We start from the raw sequence: 21,457 nt of genomic DNA on the forward strand, positions 1-21,457 counted from the left end.
ACACGTTGCTGGATTCCCAAAGGCATAGACTAGAGGCAATTAATATTCCATCCAGCAGAGCTTTACTGCTACTGGAAGGCAAATGAGCATAACGGTCACAAATCCAATACATTCAGGATTGGCACTGTCCATAAGAAATCCAGTTGCAGCAGACTTAACTTAAACTTAACAATAACTTATAATAAGACTAAAACCTTAACACTAAGTGTACTATATATAGAACACCACACCAGAAGGAAAGAGAGAAAGAAAAGAGTGAGACACAGGCTCCTTCTGGCCTCACTATTATAGTCAGCATGACCTTGACAGAAAGAGATAACAGAACCAGTTTAAACCAGCTGTGCTCAGCTTCTCTGAAGGAATAACCCAAACATCATGAACCTTCTGCTTGTTTCAGACAGAATAGGAACTTACGTGTCAGCTAGAAACTTCTAGCTTGCACCTGTTTGTATCATGCAGAGAAGCTTCCAGAACCCTCTTGAATTAATTAGAATAGGAAAGATCTCTCCACATCAGATCAATAATTTCTGAACCAGAGCAACCGACGTGACTTTGTGCAACAGACCACAATCTGCACAGAAACGCACATGCACGTTGAAAGGGTCGAGTGGGCAGGCAGGCAAACTGTTCTTGTGGTTACTTCCCGCAAATAAGAAGTGTGAGTTCATCCCTCTGTTCTGCCTACACTTTCTTCTCCAGGACCCTGGGAGAGCAGCAGGCTGCAGCAGCAGCAGCAGCACTTGCTGGGAAGAGCTCCAGCCAGCCAGCCGAGAACAGCAGCAGCATGGCCATGACACCGACGTATGTGGACAGTCCACGCAAGGTAAGGACACGGCCTCTGGGGCTTGGTTTCAAAGAGGCCACGTTTGCCCCATGCATGTTGCTGGCATGGACCCATCTGCTAACTCTTCCAGCCGAGCTGTAGCCTCACTCACTTCATGCGGGGTCATGACTCTGTTGTCTATGTGAGGGAATTCCAGAGGGTTTGACCACACCGTCCGGGAAAACGTAAAGAGACACAATGAGGAATCTTGAGTGGTGTCTGTAACAGCTTCCGGTTTGGATGACTTTAAAAGCGGGGTTTGTCCCGTTCACTGAGGACAAGACCATCAGCGGCTGCAAGCCAGTGATAGCTGTGCTCTCCCTCCTCTGTCAGAAGCAGTACACTGAGGAACCACAAGTGGGGAGAGCACTGCTACGTTCAGGTCCTGCTTGTGGTTGTCTTCTCTTTGGACTAGATGGGCCATTGGCCTGATCCAGCAGGCTCTTGTGTTCTTACATGTGTACGTAGCCTTGTGCAAACGAGTGTCTGTGAGGAACTATTTGAAGCCCTTCCACTTCAGCAGAATCCATCCAGTCCCTTTGGCTTGGTCCAGCTGCTGTGTATTTGTTTTGGTTTTACACTTGCTTCTTCAAAACTTAACAAAAACACAGGTGGACGGGGAGTTTCTCTGGGTCACCCAGGCTACCTGGATTTGTGCATCCTTTAAAGGAGAGAGGGTGCAGGTGTGAAACAGGGAGCCGGTTTGGAAAGGACGTCGGACGGCCGTCCTCTCAAGCCTTTGTAAATGTTTGCCATGCTGAAGGGCCTTTGCGTTGGTGTTTCATTGTGATCTATCGGCTGTGCGGAGCAGTTAACCAGGTTGAAATTAAAATAAGCTGAATTCGTTGGCATTCTATACCTTTTCTGATCACATCGTCAGCCTGGATAGCTCAGTTGGTTAGAGTGTGGTGGTGCCAGGGTTGCAGGTTCGATCCCCATATGGCAGTGGTGGCCAAACTTGGCCCTCCATCTCTTTTGGAACTACAGTTCCCCTCATCCCTGGCCACTGATCCTGTTAGCTAGGGATGATGGGAGTTGTAGTCCAAAAACAGCTGTAGGCCCAAGTTTGGCCACCACTGCCATATGGGTACAGTTGCATAGTCCTGCAATACAGGGCATTGGACTAGATGATCCTCAGGGTCCCTTCCATTTCTACAATTCTGTGATTCTATGAAGGGCAGAGGATTGGAGCTCTTGGGAGTTCTAAAAGTGCATCGCATTATTATCCCAGTATTGCAGAGAATGGGCTGAAGCTGAAACCCAGTGCCTTGCTTCTGCTACCAACTGGCAAAGTAGCCTCAGGCAAGGTTTAAGATGGAGTTAATGCAGTTCCCATGCTTAGTCACACCATGCTAGGAGTTACCTTGGCTATTAAGACCCAGGTTGCGTATCTAGGAAACTGCTGCACCAAGAAAGGCATTAGATGCACCATCATGGAGCAAAGGCCTCTCCTGATCACATGTGAAAAACCTGGAGAAACTCCACCCTCCCAGTGAAACTGAGAAATAAAGTTATGCATACATTCAGTGAAACTGAATGTTGGAGAATTCAGGATGGGTGAAAGAAAGTCCTTTTTCACACAAGAGTTAAACTTCCAGAGGCAATGATGGCCAACAGCTTATGAGAATCTTTGAAAGAGGATTCAACAAATTGATGGAGGGGGATAAGGCTATGTTCTCACTCCACTGGTGGAGACAGTAAATGCCTCTGGATACCAGTTGCTAGAAACCACAGAAGGGGAGAGCGCTGTTGTTGTACTCAAGTCCTGCTTGTGGGTTTCCCTTGGCAACATACAGTAGACCTCCCCGCTCCAGGAAAGCCACCCCCTTGCGTCCCTTCCCCATACTTTGAATGGATGATGTGCTTGCAGGAAAGCGGGCGTGTTTTGCATGCCTTCCCATTGCTATGCAACCTTCCTTGCTTCTTGAAATTAAGAGCCCCCATGCTGTTATGCTAGGACCTTGTGGTCAAGGCAGTGGAAAAGTCCAGAATGTGGACAGGGATTGAGCACAAAATTTGGTTTGCTTGGAATCTCAGCTTGCTTGCTTGCTTGCTTGCCCGTTTGTTTGAAGGGCAAGTTTCTAGCCCTCATACCTGAGAGGAAAGCATGTGGGAGATGCCTGACGAAATCCTAGACACCAGAGGAATGGTGGAGTTAGATGTTTAAAGCCTGCAAGAAGCATCTGTGTCATTTCGCTCTTCCCGTGGCAAGCAAAGCAGATTCAAGATGCAGAGGTCACGCATGCTGCAGACTCCTGCTTTCTTCAGTGCAGAATTTTGATTCCCAGGGTGCATGGATCCCTAATGACTTCGTTTTCAGGGTGTTGAAGCCCTCCTGGCCCGGCATGCGGTGCTTCAAAGTGCTTGCTCTTTTCACCCTGGGGGAGACCCCTCTCTGGGTGCTGGAGGTGTTTCCTCCCCCTTCCTTGCCACCTCCTTTGCCCTTCCTCCTCTTCCTGACGGTGACAGTTCTGCACAAACGTGTGTCTTCCTCCCCCATCTTGTTCCTGCTGCTGCCACCCACGGCTTTTTGCTCTGATGCCTTCAGGATGGGACCTTCTTTGTGGAGTATGTCCGGAGCCCACGCACAGCATCTGCCTTCCACACGCAGGTCAGTTTCTTGTCAGGCCCCTGCTGCCCCTTGATGCAGCTGGTCTTTTTAGCGGAGCCCCATTATCTCTCCCTCTGCTACCACTTCTCTTCTGCTCTTCCTGGGTGCTTATGGAACTCCCTCCCACTGGAGGCAGTGATGCTGGGATTGCTTTAAAAGAGGGTTAGGCAAAACAACAGAGGAGAATAAGGATATAATAATAATAATAATAATAATAATAATAATAATAATATATTTTTTATTTATATCCCGCCCTCCCCAGTCAAAGCCGGGCTCAGGGCGGCTAACAACAATAAAATAATGCAACATTCTAAAATCATTTTAAAAATTACTCCAAATCAAATTGATGGCAACCATCGGGCTAGCCACTGTGAAGTTCTGTGAAGATTGCCAAAGGAGGGAATCAGGCTGTGCCCTGGCCAAAGGCTTGGTGGAACAGCTCTGTCTTGCAGGCCCTGCGGAAAGACGTAAAGTCCCGCAGGGCCCTAATCTCTTGTGGCAGAGCCTTCCACCAGATCGGAGCCACAGCTGAAAAAGCCCTGGCTCTGGTTGAGGCCAGCCTAACCTCTCTGTGGCCCAGGATCTCCAAGATGTTTTTGTTTGAAGACCGTAAGTTCCCCCGTGGGACATACCAGGAGAGGTGGTCCCGTAGGTACGAGGGTCCTAGGCCGTATAGAGCTTTAAAGGTTAAAACCAGCACCTTAAACCTGATCCTGAACTCCACCGGGAGCCAGTGCAGCTGGTATAGCACCGGGTGAATGTGATCTCGCAGTGAGGACCCTGTAAGGAGTCTCGCTGCGGCATTCTGCACCCGCTGGAGTTTCTGGGTCAGTCTCAAGGGCAGCCCCACGTAGAGCGAGTTACAATAATCCAGTCTGGAGGTGACCGTCGCATGGATCACAGTGGCTAGGTCAGGGCAAGATATCAATGGCCACCGACCATGACGGTTCTGCTCTGCCTCCATGGTCGGAGGCAGCAATGCTTCTAAATGCCAGTTTCTGCAAACCACAGGAAGGGAGACTCCTCTTGCACTCATCCCCTGCTTGCAGGTTTCCCAGAAGGGGCAACTGGTTGGCCTCCTTGAGGAACTGGAGGCTGGACTAGATGGGCCACTGGCCTGATGTCCTCTCTCCTATTGGGCCCTGAGGGTTCTGCATCCCAGGAGGCTCACACCCTCTTCTGTGGCCAGGCAAGACCTTTTTTTCGGTGCGTGACCTGCTTCTAACAGTTTTGAGAGGCAGAGGATGCTGGAATTGCAGGAGGGGGAGGGAGGGAGGGAGGGAGGACGAAAGTTTTAATCTGCCATTGGGAACATGCAGTACCGGTTAATATATAATGAGAGCTGTTCGTTCCTCTTCAGAGAAGGCTGGAGGGGATCCAAGGCGAGGCTGGCTCTGCAATTCCAAGCAGAGCATCTGTTCCTCCTGGCTGCTGAGACAGTGTCATGTAGGTGGTGAGGGGGGAGGGTGTGAGGGTGTGAAGTGCGGGCAGCGGGGAGGTGTCACATAAGCTGGGCCTGCAGGAAGCCATCCGTCCCCAGGTGGGGAGGGGGCTGCAATGACGCTATTCGTTCCTCTTTTCCCCCACCCTCCCTTTTTAATAGTTTTTTGTTGCCTTCTTGCAAAGTGAAATAAGAGTCAATAGAACTTAAATAACTGCTTAAATAACCTGAAGAGGGTTTCTTGTGTTCAGAAAGATAATGAAGGTTGCAAATCACTCGACTGTGGTGTGAATTGAAACGCCTCTGGGAAAACAAAAAACAGATTGTCTCTCAACTCGGAACCCTGATTTAGAGATGGTGGTGGAGGGTTTTGAAAGCGGCAGAGATTTTATTTATTTGTCGCCTTCATCTCCCACCTTTTTCTCCAAGGAGCTCAAGGTCAGCTCAAGGTCAAGGAGCTCATGCTCAGCCAAGGAGCTCAAGGTCAAACAGATTCCTCACTGGCCTTGTAGACAACTTCATTGTCCAGAAAGTGGGAGAAGCAACAAGAGGAACAGCCATTTTAGATCTGGTCCTAACCAATGTTGATGACCTGGTTAGTGGGGTAGAAGTGGAAGAATCATTAGGCGCGAGTGATCATGCTCTTCTGAAGTTTACTATACAGCGGAAAGGAGCAGCCAAGCATACTAGGACTCAATTTCTTGACTTTAAGAAAGCCGACTTCATAAAACTTAGGGAAGTGCTGGGTGAGATCCCATGGACAGTAATACTAAAAGGAAAGGGAGTTCATGATGGCTGGGAGTTTGTTAAGAGGGAGATAGTAAAAGCACAACTTCAGGCAATACCAATGAGACGGAAACATGGAAGGTGCCTAAGCCAGGGTGGCTATCTAAAGAACTTTTAACTGAGTTAATATTAAAAAAGGATGTGTACAAAAAATGGAAAACGGGGGAAACCACCAAGGAGGAATTCAAACAAATAGCCAACACGTGTAGACACAAAGTCAGAAAAGCTAAAGCACAGAATGAACTCAGGCTTGCTAGAGAGGTTAAAAGCAACAAAAAAAGCTTTTATGGGTATGTTCGTAGCAAAAGGAAGAACAAAGAAACAGTGGGGTCACTCAGAGGAGAAGATGGTGAAATGCAAACAGGGGACACAGAAAGGGCTGAACTCCTCAATGCCTTCTTTGCCTCAGTCTTCTCCGATAAAGAAAACAATGCCCGACCTGAAGAATTTGGAGCAAATGATTCAGCAGAGGAAACACAGCCCAGAATAACTAAGGCGATAGTACAAGAATACTTGGCTAGTTTAGATGTATTCAAGTCTCCAGGGCCAGATGAACTGCATCCAAGAGTATTAAAAGAACTGGCAGATGTGATCTCATAACCACTGGCAGTCATCTTTGAGAATTCCTGGAGAACAGGCCAAGTCCCGGCAGACTGGAGGAGGGCAAATGTTGTCCCTATTTTCAAAAAGGGGGAAAGAGAGGACCCAAATAATTACCGCCCAGTCAGTCTGACATCAATACCAGGGAAGATTCTGGAGTAGATCATTAAGCAAACAGTCTGTGAGCACCTAGAAAGGAATGCTGTGATCACCAATAGTCAGCATGGATTTCTGAAAAATAAGTCATGTCAGACTAACCTGATCTCGTTTTTTGACAGAATTACAACCCTGGTAGATGAAGGGAACGCAGTGGATGTAGCCTACCTCGATTTCAGCAAGGCATTTGACAAGGTGCCCCATGATATTCTTGTAAAGAAGCTGGTAAAATGCGGTCTTGACTATGCTACCACTCAGTGGATTTGTAACTGGCTGACTGACCGAACCCAAAGGGTGCTCATCAATGGTTCCTCTTCATCCTGGAGAAGAGTGACTAGTGGGGTGCCACAGGGTTCTGTCTTGGGCCCGGTCTTATTCAACATCTTTATCAACGACTTGGATGATGGACTCAGGGGCATCCTGATCAAATTTGCAGATGACACCAAACTGGCTAACACCCCAGAGGACAGGATCACACTTCAAAACGACCTTGACAGATTAGAGAACTGGGCCAAAACAAACAAGATGAATTTTAACAGGGAGAAAAGTAAAGTATTGCACTTGGGCAAAAAAAATGAGAGGCACAAATACAAGATGGGTGACACCTGGCTTGAGAGCAGTACATGTGAAAAGGATCTAGGAGTCTTGGTTGACCACCAATTTGACATGAGCCAACAGTGTGACGCGGCAGCTAAAAAAGCCAATGCAATTCTGGGCTGCATCAATAGGAGTATAGCATCTAGATCAAGGAAAGTAATAGTGCCACTGTATTCTGCTCTGGTCAGACCTCACCTGGAGTACTGTGTCCAGTTCTGGGCACCACAGTTCAAGAAGGACACTGACAAACTGGAACGTGTCCAGAGGAGGGCAACCAAAATGGTCAAAGGCCTGGAAACGATGCCTTATGAGGAATGGCTAAGGGAGCTGGGCATGTTTAGCCTGGAGAAGAGGAGCTTAAGGGGTGATATGATAGCCATGTTCAAATATATAAAAGGATGTCACATAGAGGAGGGAGAAAGGTTGTTTTCTGCTGCTCCAGAGAAGAGGACACCGAGCAATGGCTCCAAACTACAAGAAAGAAGATTCCACCTAAACATTAGGAAGAACTTCCTGACAGTAAGAGCTGTTTGACAGTGGAATTTGCTGCCAAGGAGTGTGGTGGAGTCTCCTTCTTTGGAGGTCTTTAAGCAGAGGCTTGACAACCATATGTCAGGAGTGCTCTGATGGTGTTTCCTGCTTGGCAGGGGGTTGGACTCGATGGCCCTTGTGGTCTCTTCCAACTCTATGATTCTAGGTGACATACATGGTTCCCCCTTTCCTCATTGAATCCCCACAACACCTCTGTGAGGTAGGACAGGTAGGGACAGACCTGAGGCCAGGCCCAGTGAGCTTTGTCGTTGAGTGGGAAATTGAGCCCTAGTCTCCCAGGTCCAAGTTGGATGCTCTACCACTGAACCACCCCTTCAAAGGAATTAGGAGGATGGTATCCGTTAACGATTGCTTATGAAATTAGATGGAAGTTTTGCTCAGCGTTGGAACAGATTCATAGGTGCTCAAGACAATCATTAATTTTAAGACCTTAATTTGGACTGTGATGGCTCCCTCTCTTCCCTTAGCCCCACTGCCGGCTGAGGCCTTCAGTTCTTCATTTGTGCGCATTCACCCCAGTGCCTCATCTACCAAAGCTTTGACATACTGTGTTGTTAGCAGCAGATGGGATCCGTTTTGGGGGCAGCTGGCCTCGTTTTGACGCGGAGGCTTTTGAGGCTCGCATTCCTTCCAGAAGGTTCTTTGTTGTTCATTCCACCGCAACTCCCAAGTCTTCCCTTGGATCGTCCCACTTTCCAGTCCTTGGGCGGGGGGGGGGGGGGAACGTTCTGTGTCATCACACAAGCAGCAAGCCCGACTGGTCGGAGGGGAGGAGGAGGAGAATGTCTCAGCTCCTCTCCCCTTCCCCGAAAACTCAAATTTTATGTTATTACATTTCAAACCACCTTTTTTTCCTCTTAAGGAGCTCCAGGTGACATACATGATTACTCACCTCCTCATTTAACCCCCCCCCCTAACAGCCCTGTGAGATACCGTATTTTTCGCTCTATAAGACGCACTTTCCCCCTCCTGAAACGTAAGGGGAAATGTGTGTGTGTCTTATGGAGCGAATGCAGACTGCGCAGCTATCCCAGAAGCCAGAAGAGCAAGAGGGATTGGTGCGCAGCGATCCCTCTTGCTCTTCTAGCTTCAGGGATAGCCACGCAAAGCCTCTTGAGCGCAGCTGGAGCGCTCCTCCCTCTTCGCTCAAGAGGCTTTGCGTTGCTTTCTTTTTTCTTGTTTTCCTCCTCTAAAAACTAGGTGCGTCTTATGGTCGGCTGCGTCTTGTGCAGCGAAAAATACGGTAGCTTGGGCTACGAGGCAGTGATTGGCCCATCCAAGGTCACACGCCTAGTGAGCTTCATAGTTAAGCGGGGATTCGAACCCTGGTCTCCCACATCCTAGTTCCAACATACTAACCACTACACTGCACTGGCTCTCTTGAGGGCTTATCTTAAACAGAAGAGGCAACTCGTAATCCAGGGTTCTGGTTTTTTCAGTAAAGTTGTGAAACACAAAACACTTCCCATGAGCTGAGAGGAAGCAGTAAGTGTCCCAAGAAAGGAGCAAAACTGGAGGCAGCAGCGCTTTCTGGAGACCAGTTTCTGGAAACCTCGGGAAGAGAGATGGCTCTGGTGCTTGGGTCCTGCTTGGGGTTCTGGTTGGCCCCTGTGAGAATAGGATGCTAAATGGTCTGTTGGCTTCATTTAGCCGGCCTCTTCTTAATGTTCTTCTGTGGACCCTGAACGCCGCTGCCAGATAGGTTTGCCTCTCATCACTTCGTGACAGGATTCCTCTCCAGGGAATGTGGAAGGGGCCACAGAGCGGCCATTCCCAGCACCCTTAGCAAACCACAATTCCCAGGATTCTTTGAGGGCAGCCATGTGCTTTTGATGACCATCTGCGCAATTGCACTTGTGGTGCTGCGCTCTGCAAAATACCACAGGGTGGGGACTCCAAAATGGGCACTTCCCAGCACTCTGAAATGCCTTCTACCATAGGCAAAGCATCATGTATTGGCTGCTCCAGGTGTCTTCTAAAGTCTAATCTTCTTGCCCAGGTTTTCCCTAATGCAGAACCTAAAATTACTGAATGTCTGTTTCTATAATATTGTTTTCATGTTTTGTATCTCTGAGGTTGTTGTTTTTTTTAAAAAAAAAATATTGGGTTTTTATGTCGTATTTATATATGGCTTTTCAATATCAGTCGATTTAGATTAATGCTGTTACATTAAATAAATGAATTGTGCCCACAGAGGAGTTGCCTTTCTTTCCCTCCTCAGGTCTCAATTGATCAGACAGCGCCTGCCACTCTCGAGGGCGTTGCGCTGAGCAACACAGGCCAGTCCACAGACAGGAGCATCAGCCAAGCCTTTGCCAGCTCCCAGAACTTAGGAGACCAGGGATCTGCCATATCTGGTTCCATTGAGAACAGGTGAGTCGGTTGCCACAGGTAAAAAGGCTCGTTGTTGGCCTGTCTGGTCTGTATACCTACGAAATTGCCTTTCCCCATACATTCCCACTCGGCCACTCTGATCAGCGGAACTGTGCCACGTAACAACTGTTCCTCATTTGTAAGAAATAGATTTAATTTTTTTAGTGTGGCAGCACCTAGACTTCGGAACTCCCTGCCACTTGAGACCAGGCAGAAACCTGCGCTATATTCTTTTCGGCACCGCTTAAATACATTTTTGTTAAGACCAGCCTATCCAGATGTTTAGAGAGTCGGTGCAAGTTTTAATCGGCTTTTTATTGTCATTTTAACTTTTTGAAAGTGGTTGTTTTTCTCGTTAATAATTTGATCGTCTTTTTTGTAAACCGCTTTGAGAGGTTTAAAAACAAACAAATAAAGCGGTGTATAAATTTTATGAAATAAATGTAATAAAATAAATCTCCTGGGCTGTCCCAGTCTTGAGATGACACAGCTATATTATCCAGAGTTAACTTTTTGTAAGATCTGTACGGGCAGCAGAGCGACTGTACCTGAACTACAGAAGCTGGTAGGTGTTTAGGCTCCTGCTTTCCGAAAGCCCTGGCATGGCCTTGAAAGGAGAACAGACTTTTGATAATGGAGAGAGACTGAAGGAGAGAGACAAAGGTAGAGATAAGAAAGTCCTGCTTCATGCAGTGCATAGCTAGTTAAACTATGGGACAGGAAGCAGTGAAGTCCACAAACCTAGGCTGGGTTTTAAAGCAGATTGCACAAATTCGTGGAGAAGAGGCTTACTGATGACTACAGTGGTACCTCGGGTTAAGTACTTAATTCGTTCCGGAGGTCCGTTCTTAACCTGAAACTGTACTTAACCTGAAGCACCACTTTAGCTAATGGGGCCTCCTGCTGCTGCTGCGTTGCCAGAGCACGATTTTTGTTCTCATCCTGAAGCTAAGTTCTTAACCCGAGGTAATATTTCTGGGTTAGCGGAGTCTGTAACCTGAAGCGTATGTAGTATGTAACCCGAGGTACCACTGTACTAGCTATGATGGCTGTGCTGTGCCTCCATATTTGGAGGGCAGCAATGCTTCTGAATACCAGTTCCTGGAAACCACAGGAGGGGAGACGGCTCTTGTGTTCAGGTCCTGCTTGTAGGTTTCCCATTGGGGCATCTTGTTGGCCAATGAGAGGAGGGGAGGACGGACTCCCCGCCCCACCCCTGCTTGGCCTGATCCCAGCAGGTTTCTCTTACGTTTGAAGCAGCTGGAGGACCTTAAGTAGTTTGGGAAGGCTGCCTGAAATGAGCCAAATTGAGCTGGTGGCTAAATATATTTATATAGTGTGTGTGTTTTTTAACTTTGCAGCTCTCAGCCATCCTCAGCAAGCTCCCTGACCTCATCTTCTACTTTGATAGAGATCCTTGATGCCATGAAGCACCCCACGTAAGGGCAACCTCTCTCTCTCTCTCTCTCTCTCTCTCTCTCTCTCTCTCTCCCTCTCTCGCCTCTTAGGCAGTCAACAAGGAGCTACCCCATGCAGAGTCAGGTCATGGGTCCATCTAGCTCAGTATTGTCCACACTGGCTGGCAGAGACTCCAGGGTTTCAGATGGGGGGGGGGGTTATCTCTCCCATTTCTACCTAGAGATGCTGTCAGAACTTTAACCTGGGGGCCTTCTGCTTGCAAAGCAGATGCTATGGCCTTGCCCCTAAAAATAAGATTTCTAGTCCTCAAGCTTCTGAATAAAAGGCCAATGTAACTGGGAAGCAGCCTCATACAGAGTGTCGCAGGAGCGTGCCAGTCAGTAATAAAGAGTTGGAGTTAACTCGTTATTTCCAAAAGCACGAATTCCACAGACTGTCAGGCCTAGTGAACAGAGCAGCTCATTCCTGCTTGTCTTACTCCATGAAAATCAGTTGCCAAGACTGAAAGTCCCTGCTTCCTCACAGCCCATCTAAGTCCCTTCCTCTCCAGGGCTTTTTCCAAGCAGTTGGAGACTGTGCCTGCATGCATCCAACCAACCTCCCCTCTGCCCTTTTACTGTCTCTCCTGGGTCTGGGAGACAAGGCGGGAAGAGAGTTTGTTGCAGCAGGAGGGGGAGACACTCGTGACTCTTCGCCAGCCTGGCTCATCTTTGCCTCTTGCTCTTCCCCCCCCCCCCCCCGCCCAGCCTCCTCTTCTGCCTCTGATTCTGGACTGCTCTCTGTCACAGACTCCTCCAGCTCACTAAGCTCTGACACCTTTTTCCAGTCTGCTCCCTTGGACCACTCCCTGAGCTCTAAGCGTTCTTCCCTCGGTGGCTCCCCACCTGGTGCCTCACACCACTCCTCTGCAGCCATGCGGTTCATGACACCAAGCTAGACCATTGGTTCAGCTCGCTCAGTGTTCATCTACACGGACGGGCCGTGGCTTTCTGGACAGGAGTCTTTCTCCCAGCCCTACTTAGCAATGCCATTAGGGACTGAACTTGTGCATTCAAAGCAGATGGTCTGCCACTGAGCTGTAGCCTTCCCCAGCCCAGATAGTCTTAGTATCCAGAAGAGCAGACCACAGGTGGCAAATTTGTGTCCCCCCCTATTTGTGTCTTCTAGCTGTCTCCCTCACAAAGAGGGTTGCAGGTAACCTGGCGTGGATACACCTGCATGCCCCATCCAGTCAAGGGCTGGAGAGGGGAACAATTTTATCCCTGCCTGTGTTAACATTCTGTCCCTTCTCCCGCTGGGCTTCAGCACAGGTATCCAGCTGCTGTCAGAACAGAAAGGGCTCTCCCCGTCCTGCTTCATCAGCGCGGAGGTGGTCCACTGGCTGGTGAACATGGTGGAAGGGGTGCAGACCCAGGCCATGGCCATTGACATCATGCAGGTGAGAAGAGCGCGCACACATGCCTGTGTGGCTTGCTACCCTGAATCAGCTGCAGTTGAGACCTTTGCTTTACCAGGGTGCTAATGGGCATGAAAAGTACCTCCCTTAGGCAATAGGAAAGGCAAAAGACTTCAGCGATGGGCAGAGGGGTCCCAGGCAGTGTTCAAGAGAGGAAGGCAGAGGCCCCCCACCATATTTTCAGCTCTTCACTTCGCCCCATAGTGCTGAATGTGTGCATAAACACCCACTCAAGTCATAGGGGAGTGCAGTTGAGAGGATCCCTACTGGGATGGTGGGTGAGCCTGCCCCCCAGGCCCTGGAGACGACGTGCCCTCCTGCCAGCCCTGAAGACCCTAACCCTGCTTCTGTCTGCAGAAAATGCTGGACGAGCAGCTCATCACCCATGCCTCAGGAGAGGCCCTTCGCACCTTCATCTATGGGTTTTACTTCTACAAGATCATGGAAGACAAGGAGCAGGAGCGAGGTCAGGCTATGTGTGGTGAAAGGCAACTTGCACCCCTTGTGGAGGCTTGGGTGGGTGTTAGGGCGGGGGGTGGGCTTCCTCAGGGATGCTGGTCTTGCAATGGTAGCACTGGGCATCCTGCAACATGCCATTTCACAGGGATCTTGCCTCCTTTTCTTCTCTTCCTGCAGTGGGAATCCAGCAGCCAGCCATGTGGCACACAGCCGCCAAGGACGACTTTTCTGCCTTCCAACGGAAGTGGTTTGAGGTGGCCTTCGTGGCCGAGGAGCTCCTCCACTCTGAGATTCCGGCTTTCCTTCTGCCTTGGCTACCCAGCCGCCCGGCCTCCTACGCCAGCAGGCACAGCTCCTTCAGCCGCAGCTTTGGAGGACGGAGCCAGGCAGCTGCACTGTTAGGTGAGATGGTGGCTGCAGGTGGCCTGGGGAGAGTTGAGCCCTTGCGGCTGTCAGAAACGCCACAAAGTTCATGATGCATGCATAAGAGGAAGAGAGGGTTTAAACCAGTCACCATCAAGCAGGCACCTTCCAGATGCTGGTTGGGGGAAGTAGCCCAGAACATCTCAAGGGCAGCAGGATCATTGTAGGGTTGGGTAATCTAAATCTAATTGCAATACAGTGGTACCTTGGGTTAAGAACTTAATTCGTTCTGTACATCTGTTCTTAACGTGAAAGTGTTCTTACCCTGAGGTACCACTTTAGCTAATGGAGCCTCCCACTGCCGCCATGAGATTTCTGTTCTCATCCTGAAGCAAAGTTCTTAACCCAAGGTACTATTTCTGGGTTAGCGGAGTCTGTAACCTGAAGCATCTGTAACCCGAGGTACCACTGTATACTGCTTCAACAAGTTGCCAGAGTGGGGCTGAGAAGCTGGAAGTTTAGATGGTCAAATCTATCCTGTGGCCTCACTTTTCAAGACCACCAGCAAATAGAGATAAGAATTAATCTCCGATTCGGGCAGAACGTGAAATGTGACTTAACCGAACTGTTCATCTTGCCGCCATATAATATTGGGTGTAGTCCATCTCCAATGTTCTGATTCCCCCCCCCCAATAAAAATTGCATTAAAAGGAGGGGGTAGAAATGTATGGTTGGAAGGGTACTTGCAAGGGTCCTCTTGTCCAATTGGCTGCAATGCAGAAATTGCAGCTAAAAAATCGCTGGCAGATGGCCATCCAACCTTCATCTGAAAACCCCCAGCGAAGGAGAGCCTACCTTGTTCTGAGGGGTCCAGTCTACTGTTGGCAAAGGCTGGTTAAAACAGCTGCCCCTAAAACCAGCAACTCCCACTGAGCATACATAGGAAGCTCCCTTATGTACAGAATCAGGCCCATTGCGGAGACCCTTCTGTATTGTTTACTCAGAGATAAGCCCTGTTCAGCAAAGGTCCCTTGCGCCTTTCATTAGAAGCTTCCCCCTTGTAGTTCCCCCACTCTTAATGGCTTCCTGCTGTTCTGGTTCCCTGACCCACGGCAGCTGCCACAGTGCCAGAGCAGCGGACGGTGACGCTGGACGTGGACATCAACAACCGCACGGACCGCCTGGAGTGGTGCAGCTGCTACTACCACGGCAATTTCTCCCTCAACGCCGCCTTCGAGATCAAGCTGCACTGGATGGCTGTGACAGCGGCCGTTCTCTTTGAGATGGTGAGAGGGGTTGGGTAGGACTGTTCCTTGCTGAGAACTGGCAATAGAGAGTCGAAGGGTGGGCCTGTTTCTTTGGTGCAAGGAAATAACAGCACTTCTGTAGTTACACCTAGAATTGTGGAGTTATCTAGGTTTCCGTTGTCCTGCTGAAGAATTTGGTCGTAAACCACAAGTTTGTGGTGTTGCTGTGCCCTCATATGGGCCCTGGCCAGTGGCTCCTCTAGGCCTTTCTACCTCTCCCTCCCTCTCTCTCTCTTTTCCTCAGTGTGGCTCTGCTCCTTCTCCTTCCAGGTCCAAGGTTGGCATCGCAAAGCCACTTCCTGCGGGTTTCTGCTGGTTCCTGTCCTCGAAGGCCCGTTTGCGCTGCCCAGTTACTTGTACGGAGACCCCCTTCGAGCCCAGCTCTTTATCCCTCTCAACATTAGCTGCCTGGTGAAGGAGGGCACCGAGCACCTCTTTGATGGTAAGGAAGAGAGGGAGGCAGTGGCACCTTGGTGACTCAGGTGAGAGTGGAGGGTCTGCCCTGTCCCCCCAGCACAAAGCCCAGCAGTGTCGCTCTTGGCTCTGCTTGGGTCCTGTGGAATCTGAAGTTGGGTGCATGGGATATTTCAGTCTTGTGGAGCACTCTACCAATAGAGATTCAGCGGGTGTCTTCTGTTCCAGCTTTGAAATGCCTGCTGAAAATTCTTCTATTCTGCCAGGCCAATGCTGACAATTAAGAGTGCACACTTCTGCAATGGTTAACTGATGTCTGTTTTAACTTTTTCATGTCTGGTTTTATGCCTTTATTGCTGTAAACTGCTTTGATTTATTTTGTTGACCAGCAGTATACAATTTTTTTTTTTTTTACAAATAAATCATAATAATTAAATTTGGAAAGGTGTTGTTTGCACCTGCTGGTGGCAGGAGGAGATTCCCTTTGCTCAGTTTCAAAACTCTGCTCACTGTGGCGCTTGGATTTGGGCAAGGAGGTAGTCAGTCCTCATGCATTCCTCATTTTCAGTCTCTCCCTCCTTCCTGCCCTGTCTCAGATTGGCATGGGCAACACTCACTTAAATTATTGTGTGTGTCCTAATTTTCCCAAAATTTCCCTGATAAGTCACTCATAGATTTGTGTAGGCTTCTCCTCCTTCTGGATCCTCCTCCAGTTTTAGTTCCTGCCTTTACCAAAAGTTGATGGGTTTCCTCCTCCTCCTCCTCCTCGTCATCTGGTGTATACTCTGCGAGGGCGTTTTGGAGGTGCTGTATTTTTCCCTCCTCGTTTCCTGGTTTAAAAATCTGAGCCCGTGTCCCTCTTGCACCCAGGACACAGCTCTCTGGCATGTAGGATCTGAGAGGATGATCTCCCTCCAAATCTGCCTCTTGCTCACCTGACTAGAAGGAAGCCTAGGGCAGCAACTTATACAGAGGTGCAGCAGGTGCACTCCTCTGAGGGCGGATCATTCTACTGCAACTGGTGTGACTGATGCCATTTCAGTAGAGACAGAATCTCCTTTTGGACTACACCTCCCATCAGTCCCCAGCATCATAATGCTGGCTGGGGGTGATGGCAGTAGTCCAAAACTTCTAGAGAACACAAGGTTGGTGAAGACTAGAATTTGGCAGCTTTCAACACTCTTAAGGGGAGGTGGGGCGCTGTAGTCTCCCAAGAGCCACAAATGGATTTCTTGTTCTAGCAGTGACTGTGTTAAAGCAGTGTCCACCTCTCCATTTAAGACTTCATGATGAACGTCCTGCCAGGTGGTCGTGTCCCTCATTCCACCACCACTACCCCCGCCTGCCTCCCCCTCCCCACACCCAATATGGAGTGATCCAGACTTCTGCTGTGCAATTGCTTCCACTGTTACCATAGTTGCCTCCCTCCCACCCCAAAATATTTCAGACTTAAGGTGCTTTCTGGGAACATGAAAGGAAGGGAACAGCCGGTGGCTTTTCCCTGTCCGGTGATGAGCCAAAAGGCAGGAGGGGCTTCCTCGTCGCAAACAAGTGGCAAAGATCCCCAAAAGGGAATGCCCAGTTATGAAAGCTAATCTGCTTCATTTGTCTGTCTCCAACCTGAGTCTTGCCAGCTCTTGGAACTAGAACCTCTAAATATGGCATAGTGGACCAATGGAGGTTCCATCCTTTTCCTCCCTCCACCCAGTATTAATACTGTCTCCCCTGAGACTAGCAGCAACTCTGGCAGAGAAGGAGAGGGGTCTTTCCTACCCATCCCTGCTGCTTTCTGACATGAGTTCCAGCACTAAGCTATGGCCCTCCCACATGCATGTGTTTTAAGGAAAGAGGGCTGGTGCAACAACCTGACCCTCCTCCCTACACATCCAGACGTCTTTAGGTGCAATCTGATCCTATTCTGCTAGCAGGGTTGGAAAGTCACCCAATTGTTCTCTTCCAGGCTTTGAGCCAGAGACCTACTGGGACCGCATGCATCTCCTTCAGGAGGTGATCGCACACAGGTAAGCCTAGAAGAGGGCAGGCTGAGGAGCGTCTGTTTAACCCTTGAGCCACAAGAAGGGCAGTCACTTGTTGGGGGGGGTGGAGAGTGATCAGGGATGGGGAAATGAGATCAATAAGGTTTTCTACAGGAGTCTTAGCCAGTGTGGTGCAGTGGTTAAGAGCGGTAGACTCGTAATCTGGTGAACCGGGTTCGCGTCTCTGCTCCTCCACATGCAACTATTCTTCTTCTTTATATAACCTTCTGCAAACAAGCTGCCAGGTTCCTGCTCATGTGCAGAATGCAGTCATTCCTCTTGTCACTTAGGAACATAGGAAGAACCTGCCTTACTCTTTGTCAGAGCACTGTGTCTACCTAATTCAGTACACCGACTGTCAGGAATTCTCTAGGGTTTCAGGCAAGGGGTCTCACCTGGGGGTGCCAAGGGAAAAACCCAGGACCTTCTGCAGACAAAGCAGATTATCTCTACCGCTGACCTACTGCCCTTGCCCTATCCTAGGAGGCTGCCTTGTCCTCCATTGGCCCATCTAGCTAAGCACTGCTCCCGCTGAGTGGCAAGACTGGCTCTCCAGGGTTTTAGGAAAGGAGTCATTCCCCAGCCCTACCTGAAGATGCTGCGGGGGCCTGAGTTCAATCAATCAATCAATTTCCTTTATTCGACCGATAGTCAGAAATAAAACACAATACAGAATTATAAACTAAAACATCATAGGGGTACATAAATAAGGTAGGGCCACAGTACTAAACCTCTCACAGATAACCCACATCAAGGCATTCAGTTATACGTTTCCGAGACTTGAGTGCCAGGAAAAGGAATTTAGCCACTGACAAAGTTGTTTTCCCAGAAGACTTATTTAGCAGATATGCTGTCTGCTTTCCTCTTTGTCGGGGACTGAGCTGGGGTAAGTATGGGGTTATAAGATACTGTCTTAAATCGTTGTAGAAGGGACAGCTCAGTAAAATGTGCTCTGTGGATTCTACCTCACCCAACGCACAATGGCATAATCTCTGGTCATATAGGACTCCTCCATATCTTCCCTTCAGAACCGCCGAGTCAAGAACATTCAGCCTAGCCGCGGTAAATAGTCTGCGGTATTCCACGTAGTGGAGCAGCTCGATACATGTGCTTCCCCAGAAACAACCCAGGTTTCACACGGGCTATGTCCTCCTGTCTGGCAATATCCCTTGTGGGGCCTGAGTTTGGGACCCTTCTGCAGGAAAAGGTACAGCCCTTCCGCGATTCCTTGCTAATTTCCTTCTGCAACATTTTCTTCTCTCTAGGTTTGGGTTTGTGCAAGATAAATATTCTGCCTCTGCATTCAACTTCCCTTCAGAGAACAAACCCCAGTACATTCATGTCACAGGTGAATACTCTTTTTTCCCCCCTCCTTCTGGGCTTGTGACCCTCAAGACACAAAGCGTCCTGTCCTTGTATAAAACCACCAGAACATCCAGCAGAGAAATATGCTGAATGAGGAGATGAGTCAGCAAAAGGCCCCTAGCAAGCGATAACTGCTTTATCATTGAAGGCAAAGCTTTGCAGCAGAGTAGTGGGCTAGGTCAGAGGTGGGCACAGTGCTTTTTAAAAAAAGGAGGTACTCAAGGGTATGCAGTACCAGCACCTCTATTTTTTTTAGTTAAAAAGTGTGACACTTACAGTAACAACTTCATGGTGAGTACCGGCACCTATTTTTCTAGGGAAAAAAGCACTGGGTGGGCAGAAAGGAGACGGGCCAAGGGGAGGGGGTGCCAATCTGATTTGCAAGAGACTAGCAAGGGGTGCAGTTTCTCATACCAAGACTAGGCTTCTGAAATAAAGAATGCTTCAAAGTAGCCAGGATTGGACTTCTGACATCAATTCAATCCTGGTTCTGAAAACCAGTTCCAAGGCTCAGAATGGGCTCAGAGGTACCCTTTTCTTCCATTCTAGCTGTGTCTTTTGCTTTTGGCTCCAATTGGTCAGGGACTGGTTGGTAAGTGGGCTGTAGAGGAATCCCATAACACCCAAGTGCCTCGGCCAATCGAGTCCCCTACAGCCCGTTTACCAACCAGTCACCAAAGAGTAAGTTGCTAGAGAGGACCCTAGAAGGCAGCTGGCAGGGGCTCTGTCCTTCTCCAGAGGGGAGTGAGCTTAGGGCGAGGTTTGCCTTGCCCTGGGGGCCCCACCCACCGGCTTTCCTTCATCCAATGGCACAAGGTCTTTCTCAAAGTTCTGGCGACAGGCTTGCGTCGCTGCATCTGATTTGCTCCTCAGCTGGAAGGGCCTATAGCAGTGGGGAAGGGAAAAGCAGCCTCAGCCCTGTATACCTGAAGGAGTGTCTCTACCACTGTCATTCAGCCCAGACAGAATTCCAGCACCGTGGGCCTTCTGGCAGTTCCCTCACTGCAAGAAGTGAAGTTACAGGGAACCAGGCAGAGGGCCTTATTAGTGGTGGCACCCATCCTGTGGAATGCCCTCCCATCAGATGTCAAGGAAATAAGTAACTATATAACCTTTAGAAGACAGCCCTATATAGGGTAGGCAGCCCAGTATAGGGAAGTTGTTTAACCTTTAATGTTTTATTATGCTTTTATATGTCTTGGAAGCCACTCAGAGTGGCTGGGGCTACCCACTCAGATGGGTGGGGTACTACTACTATGAATAATAATAATCAACGCAATAAATATTATTAGAGTTCAAGGGTAGCCCAGTGAGGGGTGTGGCTCGGGGGGAGTTCACAGTGCCTGATAGTGAGGCCTAAAGTTTTTGACTAGCCTTTCTGACTTTAGTAATAAAAAATTAAAAAATGTGATCACCAACCCCCTCCCTCTTTGAGCAAGCTTGTGGCAATAAGGTTGATTGAGCAGAGATGTTTTGCAAGAGCTGTACTGCTAGCTCATGCTGGAGCTGTTTCCAAAAACCTAGCTCCTCAGCAAAGCAGGTTTTACAAAGGAGGCAAGCTCTCGTTTTAAGAACAGAACTAGCAGGCTTGCTAACTCTGCTGTCAGGTGACCAGGGTCCCAGTATGCATCACACACTGACATGTACCCATCACTAACCTAACTGCAATATGAGATTGTTGCTGCTTTTTTAAAAAAAATGTGCTCCTCTTGATTCAGGGACGGTGTTCCTTCAGCTGCCATACTCCAAGCGGAAGTTCTCTGGGCAGCAGCGACGGCGGCGCAACTCCACCAGCTCCACCAACCAGAATGTCTTCTGCGAGGAGCGCATCGGCTATAACTGGGCCTACAACACCATGCTGACCAAAACATGGCGGTCCAGCGCCACAGGGGACGAGAAGTTTGCTGACCGGCTGCTGAAGGACTTCACTGACTTCTGCTGGAACAAGGACAACCGGCTGGTTTCCTTCTGGTCAGGCTGTCTGGAGAAGATGCACGCCAGCGCCCCTTGAAGAATCCCCACCAGCCACAGAAGTCAAATGTAGCTGCAGTTAGCTGTCCTGGAAGAGTGGGTGCAAAGAGCATCTTGAGAAATCCTGGGCAGGCTCCTGGGAACAAGGTCTCAGGATGCCACAAATGGGTGCTTTTCACAGGTGCAAATGGATAAGTCTTACTATGGGAAGGCGACTTCCCGCCCGAATGGAGGACAGCTTGATGGACATCAGACAGCAGTGAAAGAAGACCAGAAGCTTTTTCAGGAAAACGAGCAAAAACTTTTTCATCTTCTGAAAATGATCATTGGGAGTTTTTTGTGCATATGTAAAATGTTGTACAATATTTATGGAATAAAAACACACTGTTCTCCTCCCATTGTCGGAGTGGTGTATTCATTGGCTCTCGCTGCTTGCATGTGGCTGCTGGCAGGCAGCAAAAAAGAGCTGCAGATGGTTGGATCCAGCGACTAGATGATACAGTAGAAGCAGGAAAAGCACATTAAAGGGGAGTGGAAATAGCACCTCTTTAGGAACCTGGGTTTTACTGTTGCCTGGCATGCAAACTCCTCACTTATCCATCTGACGTCATTCATTGGCTAAAAACTGACTCAGGAGCAGCCAGGCTTGTTCATTTCACAGAAATTGCTTAGATGATTACCTACACTTTTTGCTTCATAACTGTTTAGCAGAGCTAGAGACTCTCTTC

General features: G+C 49.0%; 1 protein-coding gene and 1 long non-coding RNA gene across 8 annotated transcripts in view; both read left to right on the forward strand.

Annotated features, from left to right (window-relative positions):
• The window catches only part of DEPDC5 (DEP domain containing 5, GATOR1 subcomplex subunit), a 54,254-nt gene extending 33,127 nt beyond the window's left edge, over positions 1-21,127 (forward strand). For 5 of the 7 annotated variants that reach the window (XM_079956356.1, XM_079956360.1, XM_079956358.1 and 2 more), the window contains exons 32-43: positions 700-823; positions 3,372-3,434; positions 9,788-9,939; positions 11,301-11,378; positions 12,664-12,796; positions 13,172-13,280; positions 13,451-13,675; positions 14,753-14,922; positions 15,214-15,385; positions 17,318-17,378; positions 18,659-18,741; positions 20,477-21,127. In XM_079956356.1, coding sequence (XP_079812482.1) covers positions 700-823; positions 3,372-3,434; positions 9,788-9,939; positions 11,301-11,378; positions 12,664-12,796; positions 13,172-13,280; positions 13,451-13,675; positions 14,753-14,922; positions 15,214-15,385; positions 17,318-17,378; positions 18,659-18,741; positions 20,477-20,769 — 1,663 coding nt within the window. In that variant the 3' untranslated portion in view covers positions 20,770-21,127. Of the gene's footprint in view, positions 1-699; positions 824-3,371; positions 3,435-9,787; positions 9,940-11,300; positions 11,379-12,663; positions 12,797-13,171; positions 13,281-13,450; positions 13,676-14,686; positions 14,716-14,752; positions 14,923-15,213; positions 15,386-17,317; positions 17,379-18,658; positions 18,742-20,476 lie in introns of those variants that run through there. The other 2 variants (XM_079956361.1, XM_079956362.1) reach the window with 2 other exon arrangements.
• LOC307205151 lies at positions 4,371-9,647 on the forward strand. The gene is made up of 2 exons (XR_013833917.1): positions 4,371-5,313; positions 7,712-9,647. It is a non-coding gene; the product is annotated as an uncharacterized lncRNA (long non-coding RNA).
• Positions 21,128-21,457: the final 330 nt, after the last annotated feature.

Source organism: Podarcis cretensis, assembly GCF_951804945.1.
Source record: "Podarcis cretensis genome assembly, chromosome: 16".
NCBI lineage: Eukaryota > Metazoa > Chordata > Lepidosauria > Squamata > Lacertidae > Podarcis > Podarcis cretensis.